This window comes from Suncus etruscus, chromosome 12 (assembly GCF_024139225.1).
Source record: "Suncus etruscus isolate mSunEtr1 chromosome 12, mSunEtr1.pri.cur, whole genome shotgun sequence".
Lineage (NCBI taxonomy): Eukaryota > Metazoa > Chordata > Mammalia > Eulipotyphla > Soricidae > Suncus > Suncus etruscus.
Window position 1 is genome coordinate 8,379,412 of NC_064859.1, and position 14,429 is coordinate 8,393,840.

The window sequence follows — 14,429 nt, forward strand, 5'->3', positions numbered from 1 at the left end:
TGGGCTGATCCTTCTGGCCCTCATCTCTATTTTCTCTGGGTATTATTACAATAATGTCTTTATTTTTCTTAAATCCCATAGATGAGTGAGATTATTCTGTGTCTTTCTCTGTTCTTTTTTTTGTTTTGTTTTGTTTTGGGGCCACACTCGGCTGTGTTCAGGGGTTGTTACTCCTGGCTGTCTGCTCAGAAATAGCTCCTGGCAGGCACGGGGGACCATATGGGACACTGGGATTTGAACCAACCACCTTTGGTCCTGGATCGGCTGCTTGCAAGGCAAACGCCGCTGTGCTATCTCTCCGGGCCCTTTCTCTGTCCTTTTGACTTATTTCACTGAGCTTAATAGTTTCCATGTCCATCCATGTATTGAAAAATTTTATGACTATTTTCCTGACAGCTGCATAGTATTCCATTGTGTATATGTACCAATTTCTTTTTTTTTTTGGTTTTTGGTTTTTGGGCCACACCCGTTTGACGCTCAGGGTACCAATTTCTTTAGCCACTCATCTGTTGTCAGTTATCTGGGTTGTTTCCAGATTCTGGCTATTGTAAATAGTGCTGCAATGAATACAGGTGTGCAGAAGGCATTTTTGTATTGTGTTTTTGTGTTCCTAGGATATATCCCTAGAAGTGGTATAGCTGGATCATGAGAGCTCAATTTCCAGTTTTTTGAGAAATCTCCATATTGTTTTCTATAGAGGATGGACTAGATGACATTCCCACCAGCAGTGAATGACAGTTCTCCCCACATCCCCGCCAGCACTGATTGTTCATGTTCTTTAAGATGTGTGCCAATCTCTGTGGTATGAGATGATACATCATTGTTTTGATTTGCATTTCCCTGATGATTAGTGATATGGAGCACTTTTTTCATTTTTTCATTTCTTCTTTGAAGAAATGTCTGTTCATTTCTTTTCCCCATTTTTTTGATGGGGTTAGAGGTTTTTTTCTTGTTAAGTTCTTTCAGTACCTTGTATATCTTAGATGTTAGCCCCTTACCTGCTGGGTATTGAGTGAATTGTTTCTCCCTTTCCTTGGGTGCCCTTTGTATCCTAGTCACTTTCCTTTGAGGTACAGAAGTTTCTCAGTTTAATGTAGTCACAATTTTTTAGCTGTTTCCACTTGGTTAGACAGTGGTTTTCCTTCTTGAAGATGCCTTTAGTTGCAATGTCATGAAGTATTTTTATCTACATGTTCTTCTTATAGTTCCAGATATGATATCAAGATCTTTAATCCATTTGAATTTGACCTTTGTGTATGGCGTTAGATGGAGGTCTGAGTTCACTTTTTTGCATGTAGCTGGCCAATTGTCCCAAACCAGTTGTTGAAGAGGTTTTCCTTTCTCCATTTTGCATTTATTGTCCCTTTATCAAAGATTAATTGATTTTATGTCTGGGGAACATTCTCTGAATACTCATATCTATTCCATTTTGATATGAGGGTCTGTCTTTATTCCAGTGTCATTCTTTTTAAATGACTATTGCTTTGTAGTACAATTTAAAGTTGGGAGGAGCTGGAGAGACAGCACAGCAGTAGGGCATTGCCTTGCATGTGGTTAACCCATGAGAGACCTGATTCAATTCCCAGCATTCCATATGGTCCCCCGAGCCTGCCAGAGCCAATTTCTGAGTGCCGAGCCAGGAGTAACCCCTGAGTGCTGCTGGATGTGGCCCAAAAACCAATAATAAATAAATAAAAGTTTAAAAAACAAAAAACAGTTTAAAGTTGGGGAAAGTCATGCCTCCCATCCTCTTTTTTCTAAGGATTGCTTAGCTATTCGTGAGTGTTTATTGTTCCAAATGAATTTCAGGAGGGTTTCATCCACTTCTTTGAAGAACGTCATGGGTATCCTTAGAGGAATTGTGTTAAATCTGTGCAATATTTTGAGGAGTATTGCCATTTTATTTTGTTTTTGTTTTTGTTTTGGGGCCATATCCGACAGCACTCAGGGGTTACTCCTGGCTCTGCAGTAGGAAATCGCTCCTGACAAGCTCAGGGGATCATATAGGATGACGGGAATTGAACCCAGGTCCATCCTGGGTCAGGCTAGTGCAAGGCAAACGACCTATACTGCTGTGCTATCTCTCCGACCCCAGAGTATTGCCATTTTAATGATGTTAATCCTCCCAATCCATGAACAAGGTATGTGTCTCCATTTCCTTATGTCCTCTTTTATTTCTTGAAGCAATATTTTATAGTTTTCTTTGTGTAGGCCTTTACCTTGTTAGTTAACTCCAAGGTCAACTAGGGGCCGGGCGGTGGCGCTGGAGGTAAGGTGCCTGCCTTGCCTGCGCTAGCCTAGGACGGAACGCGGTTCAATCCCCCGGCGTCCCATATGGTCCCCCAAGAAGCCAGGAGCAACTTCTGAGCGCATAGCCAGGAGTAGCCCCTGAGCATCACAGGGTGTGGCCCAAAAACCAAAAAAAAAAAAAAAAAAAAACAAAAAACTCCAAGGTCAACTAAAGAATTTGTGTAAAAAAAAAAAAAAAAAAAGAATTTGTGTGGCACTAATGTGAATGGGATTATTTTTTTATGTTCATTTCTTCTTTATCATTATTTGTATATAAGAAAGCCATTGTTTTTGTGTGTTAATTTTGTAGCTGCTCTTTGCTATTGTTTCTAGAAGCTTTTTGGTAGAGTCTTTACGGTTTTCTAAATATAAGATCATGTCATCTGCAAACAGTAAGAGCTCTACTTCTTCCTTTCATATCTGGATGCCCTTGATATCTTTTTCTTGCCTAATTGCTATAGCAAGAACTTCCAGCACTGTTGAATAAGAATGGTGAGAGAGGCAGCCTTGTCTTGTACTAGATTTTAGGGAAAGGCTTTTCAGTCTATTTCCATTAAGAACAACATTTTCCATTGGCTTGTAAATGGCCTTGACTATATTGAGAAATGTTTCTTGCATTCCCATCGTGTTGAAAGTTTTGTCATGTGTTCGGATGCTTTCTCTGCATCTACTGATATGTTCATTGGTTTTTATTTTTCTTTTGTTGATATTATGTTTATTGATTTACGTATGTTAAACCTTCCTTACATTCCTGGAATGAATCCTACTTGGTCATTGTGTATGACCTTCTTGACGAGGCATTGAATCCTATGTGCCAGGATTTTGTTGAGGATCTTTGCATCTGTGTTCATCAGGGTCTGTAGTGTTTTTTGGGTTTTTTTTTTTTTATTTGTTTTTGTTTTTGCAGCGTCTCTTGCCTGTATTTGGTATCAGGGTGATGTTAGCTTTGTAAAAACTATTTGGGAGTATTTCTGTTTTTTCAATTTTCTGAAAGAGTTTGAAAAGGATTGGTAGGTTTCAACCTCTTGAAAGGTTTGAAAGAATTTCTTAGTGAGTCCATCTGGGCCTGGGCTTTTGTTTTGGGGAAGACTTTTGATTACCATTTTAATTTTCTCAACAGTGATGTTTAGATATGCTTGATCATCCTGGTTCAACCATGGAAGAATATAAGAGTCCAAGAATTTATCTATTTCTTCCCGGTTCTCATGTTTTGTGGCATAGAGCTTCTCAAAATAGTCTCTGATTACCCTTTGAATCTCTGTAGTATTTGTAGTGATCTCCTTATTTAATTTCTAATCTGGTTTATTAAGTTTCTCTCTGGCACTTTCATTGTGAGTTTTGTGAGTGGTTTATCAATCGTGTTTATTTTTTCAAAGAACCAACTTTTGATTTTGTTGGTCTTTCAGATTGTTTTTTGGATTTCCACTTCATTGATTTCTACTCTAAGCTTTGTTATTTCCTTCTGCCTACCTATTTTTGGTTCATTTTGTTGATCATTTTCTAATTTTATAACCTGTGTCATCACGCTATTTATGTAGGCCCCTTCTTCCTTCCTAATGTGTGCTTGTAAATCTATAAATTTTCATCTTAAGACCACTTTTGCTGTGCCCCACAAATTCTGATAGTTTGTGTCTTCATTTGTATTTTTTTCCAGGAGTCTTTTGATTTCCTCTCTGATTTCATCTCTGTCCCACTGGTTGTTCAGTAGTGAGCTATTTAACTTCCAGGTGTTAACGTTTTTTTTTTCTGTGTCCCTTTTTAGTTCACTTCTAATTTCAGTACCTTGTGATCTGAGAAGGTAGTCTGCTTGATTTCTATCCTCTTGATTTTATGGAGATATGTTTATGGGCCAGCATGTGGTCTATGGGGGAATGACCCATGTGCATTTGAGAAGTATGTGTATACAGTTTTCTGAGGATGGAGTGTCCTATATATATCTATTAGTCCACTTTCTTCCATTTTTCTTTTCAGAGCTAGTATATTCTTGTTGGGTTTCAGCCTAGTTGACCTATCAAAGGGTGACAGGGCAGTGTTGAGATATCCCACTATTATTGTGTTGCTATTGATATTTTCTTTTAGGCTTGACAACAATTGTATTAAATATTTTCTGGTCCCTCATTGATTGTGTTTATGTTTAGGAGTGTGATTTCTTCCTTTGTACATATCCCTTGATTATAATGAAATATCCATCTTTATCCCTTATAACTTTTCTAAGTCTAAAGTTTGTGTCACCTGATATTAATATGGCCACTCCAGCATTTTTTGTTTGTTTGTTTGTTTTTGTTTTGGGGTCACATCTGGCAGCGCTCAGGGGTTACTCCTGACTCTAGGCTCAGAAATCACTTTTAACAGGCTTGGGGACCATATGGGATACTGGGATTTGAACCACTGTCCTGCATGCAAGGCAAATCTCTCCAGCCCCTCCAGCATTTTTAAGGGAGTTGTTTGCTTGGATGATTGTCCTCCAACCTTTGATTTTGAGTCTATTCTTGTTCTGACTATTTAGAAGTGTTTCTTGTAGGCAGCAGAATGTTGTTTTCAGCTTTTTGATTTTTTTTTGTTGTTGTTTTGTTTTGTTTTTTGCCATATCTGGTGACAGGAGTTACTCCTGGCTCTGCACTCAGAAATCGCTCCATATCAGGGACCATATGGGATGCCAGGATTCGAACCACCATCTGTCCTGGGTCAGCTGTGTGTAAGGCAAATGCCCTACCATTGTACTATTGCTCCGGCGCCTGGATTCAGCTTTTTGATCTGTTTTGCTACTCTGTGTTTCTTTAACTGGTCCATTTAGTCTGTTGACAGACATTGAGAGAGAGAGATAAATGTCATGGGATTTAGTGTCATCTTTGTGTAGAAGTTTGGTATGTCTTGTCTTAAAGTAGACCTTTCAGTTTTTCTCTTAAGGCTGGTTTTGAGTCTGTAACGTTTCTGAGCTGCTATTTACCCATGAAGCTCTGTATTCTTCCTTCAAACCTGAAAGTGAGTCTGGCTTGGTGCAGTATTTTAGGTAAGGCATTCATTTCATTGAGTTTTGTCACTATATCCCATCACTGCCTTCTGGCCTTGAGAGTGTCTTGTGAAAGGTCTGCTGTAAATCTTTCTTCTTGATTCTTATTTGTGGTCCATTCAGTTTGTTCCATGCTTTCTTAGAGTTTTATAAGGATCCTCCATGTTGCTTCTCTAAACTCTTTATCTGAGAGGCTAAATAGATAGTAGGCACTTTTCGGGACATGGGAGCTGCCATTTTCATTCTCTATGCATGGTGGAGGCCTGCGTTGCTTCCCCATTGTCACGCTTATAGTGTGGTGTTTTCTACATGTCATGCTAGCGTTATTGATTAGGAGATGTGCTCGGCCACAAAGAGAAGCGAGCTGTCGGGCTCCTCTGGCTCTGCCCTTCTGAGAATTTCCATTTTTAAAATGATTGCATATTGACCCTAAATTATAATGGTTCAAAATTATGTCTTCATCATGAAAAATGTGTGTACTGTAGAATATTTCCCAGGGGCTATTCGAGTATATGTATTGTTTTCCTTGGGTTACTCCATCAGTGCTATGGGGAGTGAGTGGTGCTAGCCACTGAAGCCAGAGCACACATCCAGAGCATAGAGAGCACACACACTCAAGTCTCCCTGCCCTTGAGTTTTTCCTAAGTTATTTGTTGTGATTGTGGGAGCACACCTGGCTCTATTCTTGAGCTCCTTCCAGCTGTGCTGGGGCACAAAAAAGAGTTTCCAGCTGGAGAGATAGCTTAGCAGTAGAGCGTTTGCCTTGCACGCAGCCAATCCAGGACAGACGGTGATTCTCAAATCCTGGCATCCCATATGGCCCTTAGTCTGCCAGGAGTGATTTCTGAGCACAGAGCCAGGAGTAACCCCTGAGCTGCTGGATGTAATCCAAACACCAAAACAAAAAAGTTTCTAACCTTCACTTAGGTTTCCTACATTGTTAATGTGATTTACTTACTTTCATGTTTGCTGGTAGCTTTATTAAAATAACATAAGTAAGAAAAACGACTAAACATTAAACTTGTCTTAAAATTGAGCTTTTTATCTTTCAAATGGGACCAAATAGGAGACGGGATTGAATCCAGGTTGGCCACATGCAAGGCAAATACCTTTCTGTTGTGCTATTGCTCTGCCCCATTTTTTTGTTTTTACTGTTTGTTTTGCTTTGGTTTATTTTGAGTGGACTTCTTGATTACTACCTGATTGATATTATTGGTGTGAATGTGCTGCTGTGTTTGGTTTAGTATTGCTGATGAGAATGTGTTTCCTCCTATATAACATGCATGGCTCTGAGAGAAAGTGCACAGCTCCCTCTTGGAACATGCCTTTCCTAGCTGTGGTGTGTGATTCCTGCAGCTGCGCAGTGATGTTCTCTGTGTCTGTCCCATGGGGATGGACGAAGGATGCCAAACATTGCAGAGGGTACTCAGGACGCCTCCTAGCCATTCTCAGCCCACTGGGCCAGCAGTTCCATGCTGGGCCTGAGATGCAGTGCTGTGGTGATGCAGCTCACCAGAGCCTCTGACCTGTAGTGTTGGAGTCACACCTGGATCTGTTCCTTTGAGGCCTGTGCCTGATCTGTGGTGCCACCTCCTGCTCCCAATTGAAGATTCTTGAGTTCTTGGGTCTGTGTTACTATTTGTTATTATATTGGAAAATTATGAGTATGATTTCATCCTCTCCTGTCTCAAATCCTCTACTTCCCACTTCCCCAGTGGCCCCTGTTTGCCCTGTGCCCTCCACTATCCATTCAGAGACCCCTGTTTGCCTCATAACTCTGCCCAGCCACTTCCTTTGGTACTTGCAGGAGTCTGCTCTGTGGCAGTGGTTGTTTCTGAGAAAGTTTGAAGATGTTCTCATCCTGTGTGCTCACATTTTATCCTCTGTGTTCTTGTTCCTGTTGCTGGAATTACTCAGAAGTAGGGTCGTCTCCAGCTGACATTCTGTCTCCACCCTCTTCTGACCCAGTTTGGGTGTCTTTTAGGATGTTTCAGGCTTCCTTCTCTGTCCTGTTGCAGAGACCTCACCTTCCATGGGAAACCACCTCCCCGCCCGCTTCCCTCTCAGCTGCCTGTCTGCAGACTGTTGTTCCTTTACACCAACCTACTCTTAAGGACTTTACTTTAAAAACTATCCTGTTAACAAAGAGTGTTTTGTTTGTCTAGGGGCTCCCACAGGCATTGCTCAGGGCTACTCCTGGCCCTGCACTCAGGCAGCACTCCTTGTGGTGCTCCGGGGAACCTTATGTACTGACAGGAATCAAACCCAGGCTGGGTCGGACACATGCAAGACAAGTGCCTAACTTACTGGTCTCTCTAGTCCAAGGGTTTTATTTTTCTTACTAGGCTATCTATGCTTTTAGTCAATTTTATTTATCCTTCAAACCCTCGAGAACTAAATCTTCCAAATTCAAAAACTAAATCCTCCATATTTCTTTTATACCCCATAGAATTAAGTTCCTGATGCTTTTTTCTCTTGGAACTTATGGCAGTTTGATATGCATGCTTGTTTAGGTGATGGAAGGAGGACAGAGCAGTGAGGACTATCCTGATAATACGGTGTTGCTCCAGCACATGGGTTGGTGAGAATGAGCCGGTGGAGGTGTGTTCATTTTAGAGGACATTCGCACATGACCCTCCCAGGATTGTTTGCGTCTCACAAGGCATCTAGCACTCATAGTATCTCAGACAAGGCAGGAACCTTCTCTGCTTGTGCTCAGTGAGCAGCTGTCGCTGGGCCAGGTCTCCCTGGCAGGTGAGTGCCATTCTGGGGAGGCTCCGAGTAACCGAGCTGCCTGGACCCCAGCTAGTGCCTGTATCCTAGAGTCTGCTTCTGAAGCCTGCATAGCTGTAGGCACTGCAAGCTCAGCTACAAGCTCTGGGTCCAGACACTGGAGTGAGTAGTATGTGGATACAGAAAATCCCCAACTAGCTAACCACCTCTTCTCTCCCCTGAGCAAAGTATCCCCCTTCTCCCTCTCGCTTCTGCTGTGGTGCTGACTGTATATACATGGTTGTGGTGTCAGACACTGGCCACACTATGGTCCTGTCAGCCAGAAGTCCCTGCAGTCCACATGCATGCTTGCTGGGCCACACCTCCTGACTGTATAGTTACAGTGCTGGGAATTCAGCATAGCTGCTGTAGGGGGTAAGAGGGCAGAGAGAGACACAGACAGAAACAGAAAAAGAGAGACAGAGAGGGAGACAGGGAAAAAGGAAGAGAGTGGGAGAAGGAGGGGAGAGATAGGGAGGGAGACAGTAGACAGAGAGGGAGATAGAGACAAGAGAGAGGGAGACAGAGAGAGGGAGAAAGAGGAGGAAGACAAAGAGGCAGAGAGGGGGACAGAGAAAACCAGAGGGAGACAGAGATGGGGACAGACAGGGACTGCCTCAGCTGGGACCTGTTCTGAGCTACTTGAGTTTGATTGGCCCTGTGGCTATGCTGGGCCTGGTTCTTCTTGGGCTCACGGTTGGGAGTGGGGCCCTGGGACACCAGTGGGCTCTTGTCAAAGGAAGGGTGGTTGAGACAAGGACAGATGGTCTTTTTTTTTTCGGTTTTTGGTTTTTGGGTCACACCCGGCAGTGCTTAGGGGTTATTCCTGGCTCCAGGCTCAGAAATTGCTCCTGGCAGGCACGGGGGACTATATGGGATGCCGGGATTCAAACCGATGACCTCCTGCATGAAAGGCAAACACCTTACCTCCATGCTATCTCTCCGGCCCCAGGACAGATGTTCTGAGGAGCACACAGAGCAGAGTCCTGATTCCCATGGGAGGAGCAGATACCACATCTGGGACCCAGAGGGGAAACAAGTGGGGAAACTGGGTAGGGAGTTGGAATCGTGGCCTGGAGAGCCCTGTATGCATACAGGGTGGGATAGGTGGCATGAGGACCCTGAGGGCCCCAGCTGTGTCTCTGGAGCCCCAGCATGGAAGGCTATGGATGGCTTTGAAGGGAGCAAGTGTAGAGTAAGGCCTGAGCAGGGCTTGGATATGCCCTGAGTTGTTCACACATGATCCTGCATCCTTCTCTCTCAGTTGGTCATATTAACCTCTGTGGATGTGGAGACAGGAAGGGTGGAGACATGAGAGGGAGGGCCAGGAGCCTGACCTGACTCCTCAAGGTGGAGGGGCAAGTTCTTTTTCCGAAGAGCAGCTTCAGGACAAGCTGCAGAGCAGGGAGTAGCTCACTTCCCTCCCTGCACCCTGTGGAGAGGGAGAGGTGGCAGACATGCCAACACCATGCATAAATGTGACTGCTGACCATTTATAGCCGATCTCCCACTGCAGTTGCTGGTCAGTCAGGTGGTGGACTGAGGAAAGGCACAGAAAAGCCTCCCTAGAGCTCCAGCAGGCAGTGGGGCCTCTGCTGAGTTACCCTTCCTGCCCCCACGCCAGAGGCTTATGTCATGTTGGAATAACTGGGCACTCACATGGGCAGGGTGGGACCAGTGTGGGGCAACCCTGGGAGTCAGCACTCTCACCTCTGGGGCTTGGTTCCTGGCACTATTGTTGCCACTTAACTGACCTGTCTGTGTCTGCTCAGATGGTGCCGACTCCTTTCCTGCTGTGAAGGAGTGGTTTGTGTATGCTGGAAACCCTCTACAGCACCCTGACTTTGTCAGGCCACTACAGATGAACATGCCAGGTAGGACAGCCTGGCCTCTCTCCCCTGCCCCTTTCCTGCTAGCCCTGTGCCCTCTGTAGAAGCCTCTGCCCAGCATTTCTCTCTGTTCCCATACATCCCATCCTCCTGTCCTGGTGATGTCGGAGCTGGGCTGGCTCTGTTCCCTCACACCTTCCTGTCTATGCACCCATGCTCTCATTCCCCAGAGCTGAGAACTGTCCCTACTGGTGACTTAGATAGCAACCCTATGGTTAGTGCCTATGTTAGACTGATAGGTAAAGACAAGAAGATAATCTGAGAAAGACGCTGAATGGTCTCTGCCCTGAAACGGGATGGGCCCGCAGTTTCCTGTCATGGCAGCTCCTGTTGTTCTTGCTGGAGGAGTCTCTCCTTCATTGAGGCCAGGGAACCTGAGCTGCAGGTGCCTCTGTGAAGGTGTGAAATCTCTGCCTGTACAGGAGCAGCTGTCTGAGGAAAGGAGACCAGCTCAGAGCTCATTAGGGAGGGAGTATTAGCATGAGGCACAACTCCATCAGGCTTCTGTTCTTCTACCACAGTGTTAATTGGGTAAGCTCATAAGTGCTCCATTTCCAAGGTGTCTCCTAACTTACGGCCACAGCACTATTTCCTGAAAGGCCATTTCCACCAGTAGTGATGGTACTTAGTACTTGATTCCTTAGATGGGAGAAATAAGAAAGAAATCACATTGTTGACAAAGTAAAAAGGTGAAAACAGAAGGGACTGGAAAAAACATAGAAATTTAGGAAGTGGTGAGAATTTAAAATTTTTAAATGACCAAAATAAATATCCTTAATATATCCTTTTATATAAGGAATACATTTCTGTATATGAATGTTCATCTCTGTTCTTGATATTTGTGTGATAGGATAATAGTCTTTCTCTCACACACCGTCCATTCATCAAAATGCATATTCAATACTTTTTTTTTTTTTTTTTTTTTTTGCTTTTTTGGGTCACACCCAGCAGCATCAGGGGTTACTCCTAGCTCTGCGCTCAGAAGTTGCTCCTGGCAGGCACGGGGGACTATATGGGATGCTGGAATTTGAACCACCATCTGTTTGAATCAACTGCATGCAAGGCAAATGCCCTACCGCTATGCTATCTCTCTGGCCCCGTATTAATACATTATTTTATATTTGTGTTCTATATAATGTCACATATGTGTGATAAATTCATATATAAAATATGCAACTATAACGTTATGCAGTTACATTTATAAATACACTGAACATTTGCATATAACATGTTTATTACATGCACATTTATGTCACTTATATTGCGAGTACACACATTCACATGTTACATCTGTGATATAATTATGCAAGATAATCACACCTACATAATGTTTATGTTTGTGATACATACAGTTATAAATACATATATGCATGTATTCATTTAATGTATATATGTAGTTACACAAAGGCATTAGATACTCATATGATATCATAAGATATTCATGCATACACTTACACATTTATAATATCATATACACGATTGTCAGTATCTGCAGGGAATTTTTTCTAAGTAGTTCCCCTGAATATGTCAAAATCCTCAAATTCTTGAGTTCTTTGTATAAAAATGCATGTTTGGGACCAGAGATAGTACAGGAGGTAAGAAGGAATTTTTTTTTTGTACTGAGAAACTGAGATACAGAGTTAAAGTTGTTGATGGTTGGTTTTTATACAATGTTCCAATACCCTTCCCATCACTAGAGTTCATTTCAGCTACCAATGTCCCCAATTTTCCTCTGTTTTTCACCCCCACCCCCCCAAACTCTATGGCAGACACTTTTTTGCTCTCTCTCTTCAGGAGATAAGACTCTTGACTTGCGGGCCTGGAGAGATAGCACAGCGGCGTTTGCCTTGCAAGCAGCCGATCCAGGACCAAAGGTGGTTGTTTCGAATCCTGGTGTCCCATATGGTCCCCCGTGCCTGCCAAGAGCTATTTCTGAGCAGACAGCCAGGAGTAACCCCTGAGCACCGCCAGGTGTGGCCCAAAAACCAAAAAAAAAAAAAAAAAAGACTCTTGACTTGCATGCTACTCTTGAGTTGGCTCTAATCATTCACACTATACGTATTACACTGAATATTGCCAGGGTTCATTTCTGAGCACAGGCCTGGGAACAGCCTGAGTGCCACAGCCATGCGGTGATGGCCACACTCCCACCCCCACCTTGGCCAAAATAGAAAGCTGATTTGCATATAGCCCACACACATCTTTCACTTTCAGGGTGGGGGGAGATTGGGTTTGGGGCCACACCCAGTGGAGCTCAGATTATTCCTGGCTCTCAGAAATTATTCCTGGAAGGCTCAGGGAAACCTAATGGGATTCTGGGGATTGAACCTGGGTCAGCAATGTGCAAGGCAAACTCCCTACCTGCTGCACTCTCTCTAGCCCCACATCCTTCACTTCTTGTATATGTGTGTGTGCCAGGACCTCACCCATGCAAGACCCCTTCCATATATGTAGATAAAAGTGAGGGGCCGGGCGGTGGCGCTGGAGGTAAGGTGCCTGCCTTGCCTGCGCTAACCTAGGACGGACCGCAGTTTGATCCCCCGGCGTCCCATATGGTCCCCCAAGAAGCCAGGAGCAACTTCTGAGCGCATAGCCAGGAGTAACCCCTGAGCATCACAGGGTGTGGCCCAAAAACCAAAAAAAAAAAAAAAGTGAACAAACTCTTATTTCTAATTAGGGGGAACACCTAATTTGAAACTCTTGTGGCTCAACCGACAAGAGCCAGAAGTACAAGCCCAGCGCTTGGACACATTGCTGGCTTGTTTCGACCTGTCCTCTGCCAGAGAAGAGCTGCAGGAGGTGGAAGGCCCCTTCAAAGCGTTTTGCTGCCTCTTGATCTACCTCTTTGTGCAGGTAACTTCAGCCCTGGGGTCTGGTCCCTGCAATCCCTTCTGTTTTTGCCCCCAGAAATTGCTGTTCTCTGGGGCATGACCAGGGGCCTGTTTTTGGCAACATCTTTCCAGTGTCCTTTTCCGGTCCGCTGAGAGTACCATCTCAGGCGAAAAGATTAAAAAGGACACTACCTACCATGTCCTGGACATTTGAGAAGCTGCAACTGCTGTGGAGTAAGAGGTTGGTGGCATCAGGAGGCCACTAATTCATGCTATTGAAGCAGCCTCTTTTATCATGCTTTCCAAGGACCTTTGACACGCACTATCCTTGGTTGCTGTGTGGGTGCTGTTGGTGTGGCCATGAGTTGGTCCAGGCTTCCCTTGCCCTGATCTGGCTGGAGCTTGCTCACTTATGGCCCTTCATTTCTGGGAAAATTTCTTCCCTTCTCCTGAAATGTGTGTGAAATGCAGGTCCTCGTTTCCTGTTCGTACTTTCCCTTCCTAAGAAGGCAACAGTAGCTACACCAGGGGCTATTGGGACATCAAACGATAGAAACAGTGTAACTCTAGGTCCTTATCAAGTTTTTATTTAGTAAGTTGGATATTTTCGTTTTCTTTAGTCTTATAATTCATTTTTATATGAAAATTAGGGAAATGAAAAGACCAATCTTAGTTTTCCACATACATAAAAAGTGGCTTAAACCCATCTGTTTTCCTCAGTCATGCAGCTGTATAAAAGTTTTCCTTTGTCATAACAGTGATTATAAAAATCCTCTACAACAAAGTGTTTGCTGGCCCATGGAGACTCTTTCTTATACTTTACCCCTTCGTGCTCTTTTGTCTTTAATCTTTGTGTCCATATTGCACAACCATCACAGTTTCGTTTGCTTGGACTTGGTAGTTCTTTTTCATGATCTTCAGACTTGGAGTCACTTCAGGTTGCTGATTGCTTCTTGAAACTCACTTTAAATGTGTTAATCTCATTTCAGGGACCTCCTTGCTGATTGTTTTTTCTGACTGCCTTTGTAACTGCCCATTTGCAGCTTACATTGGATTTCCAGTTTATTAAGTGTGTAGTTGTTCAGCAGCTTTTGGAAATTTGTTGTTTCCTTATCCACCACACCTGAACTGTACAAACTTCAGTGTTTGCATTACTGTTTTGTCTAGAGTGAACTTCATATGCACCAGATCTAGCAAAGTTTAAGCTAATAAAGAATAGCAGGGGTGGGGGCAGAGCAGTGGTTCAAGCAGTAAGGCTTCTGCCTTGCCCATGCTAGCCTAGGACAGACTGTGGTTTGATCCCCTGGCATCCCATATGGTCTGCCAAGCCAAGAGCAATTTCTGAGCGCATAGCCAGGAGTAACCCCTGAGCATCACTGGATGTGGCCCAAAAACCAAAAAAAAAAAAAAAAAAAAAAAGAATGCCAGGGTTATCTGATAGTCAAGTGTCAAGCTAAGTTTGGTTTCAGCACATGTTAAGCCCATGTCTTTATTTTTGGTGTTTATCTCCACGGCACACTAGCTAAGATTGAGCAGTAGGAATGGGAATGCTAGATAACCAAGGGTATGTTTACTCATCTGTTCAATTAGTATTTTCTTCCCATGATCGTAGGCTTTGACACTGATAGCACTGTAGTC

The 14,429-nt window shown here is 43.6% G+C and overlaps 1 protein-coding gene across 3 annotated transcripts in view; it reads left to right on the plus strand.

The window, feature by feature from the left end:
• Nucleotides 1–14,429, plus strand: part of FAM120B (family with sequence similarity 120B) — a 60,750-nt gene that overhangs the window by 28,652 nt on the left and 17,669 nt on the right. For all 3 annotated transcript variants that reach the window (XM_049785168.1, XM_049785170.1, XM_049785169.1), the window contains exons 4-5: nucleotides 9,844–9,945; nucleotides 12,638–12,813. In XM_049785168.1, the coding sequence (XP_049641125.1) occupies nucleotides 9,844–9,945; nucleotides 12,638–12,813 (278 nt within the window). The remainder of the gene's footprint in view (nucleotides 1–9,843; nucleotides 9,946–12,637; nucleotides 12,814–14,429) is intronic.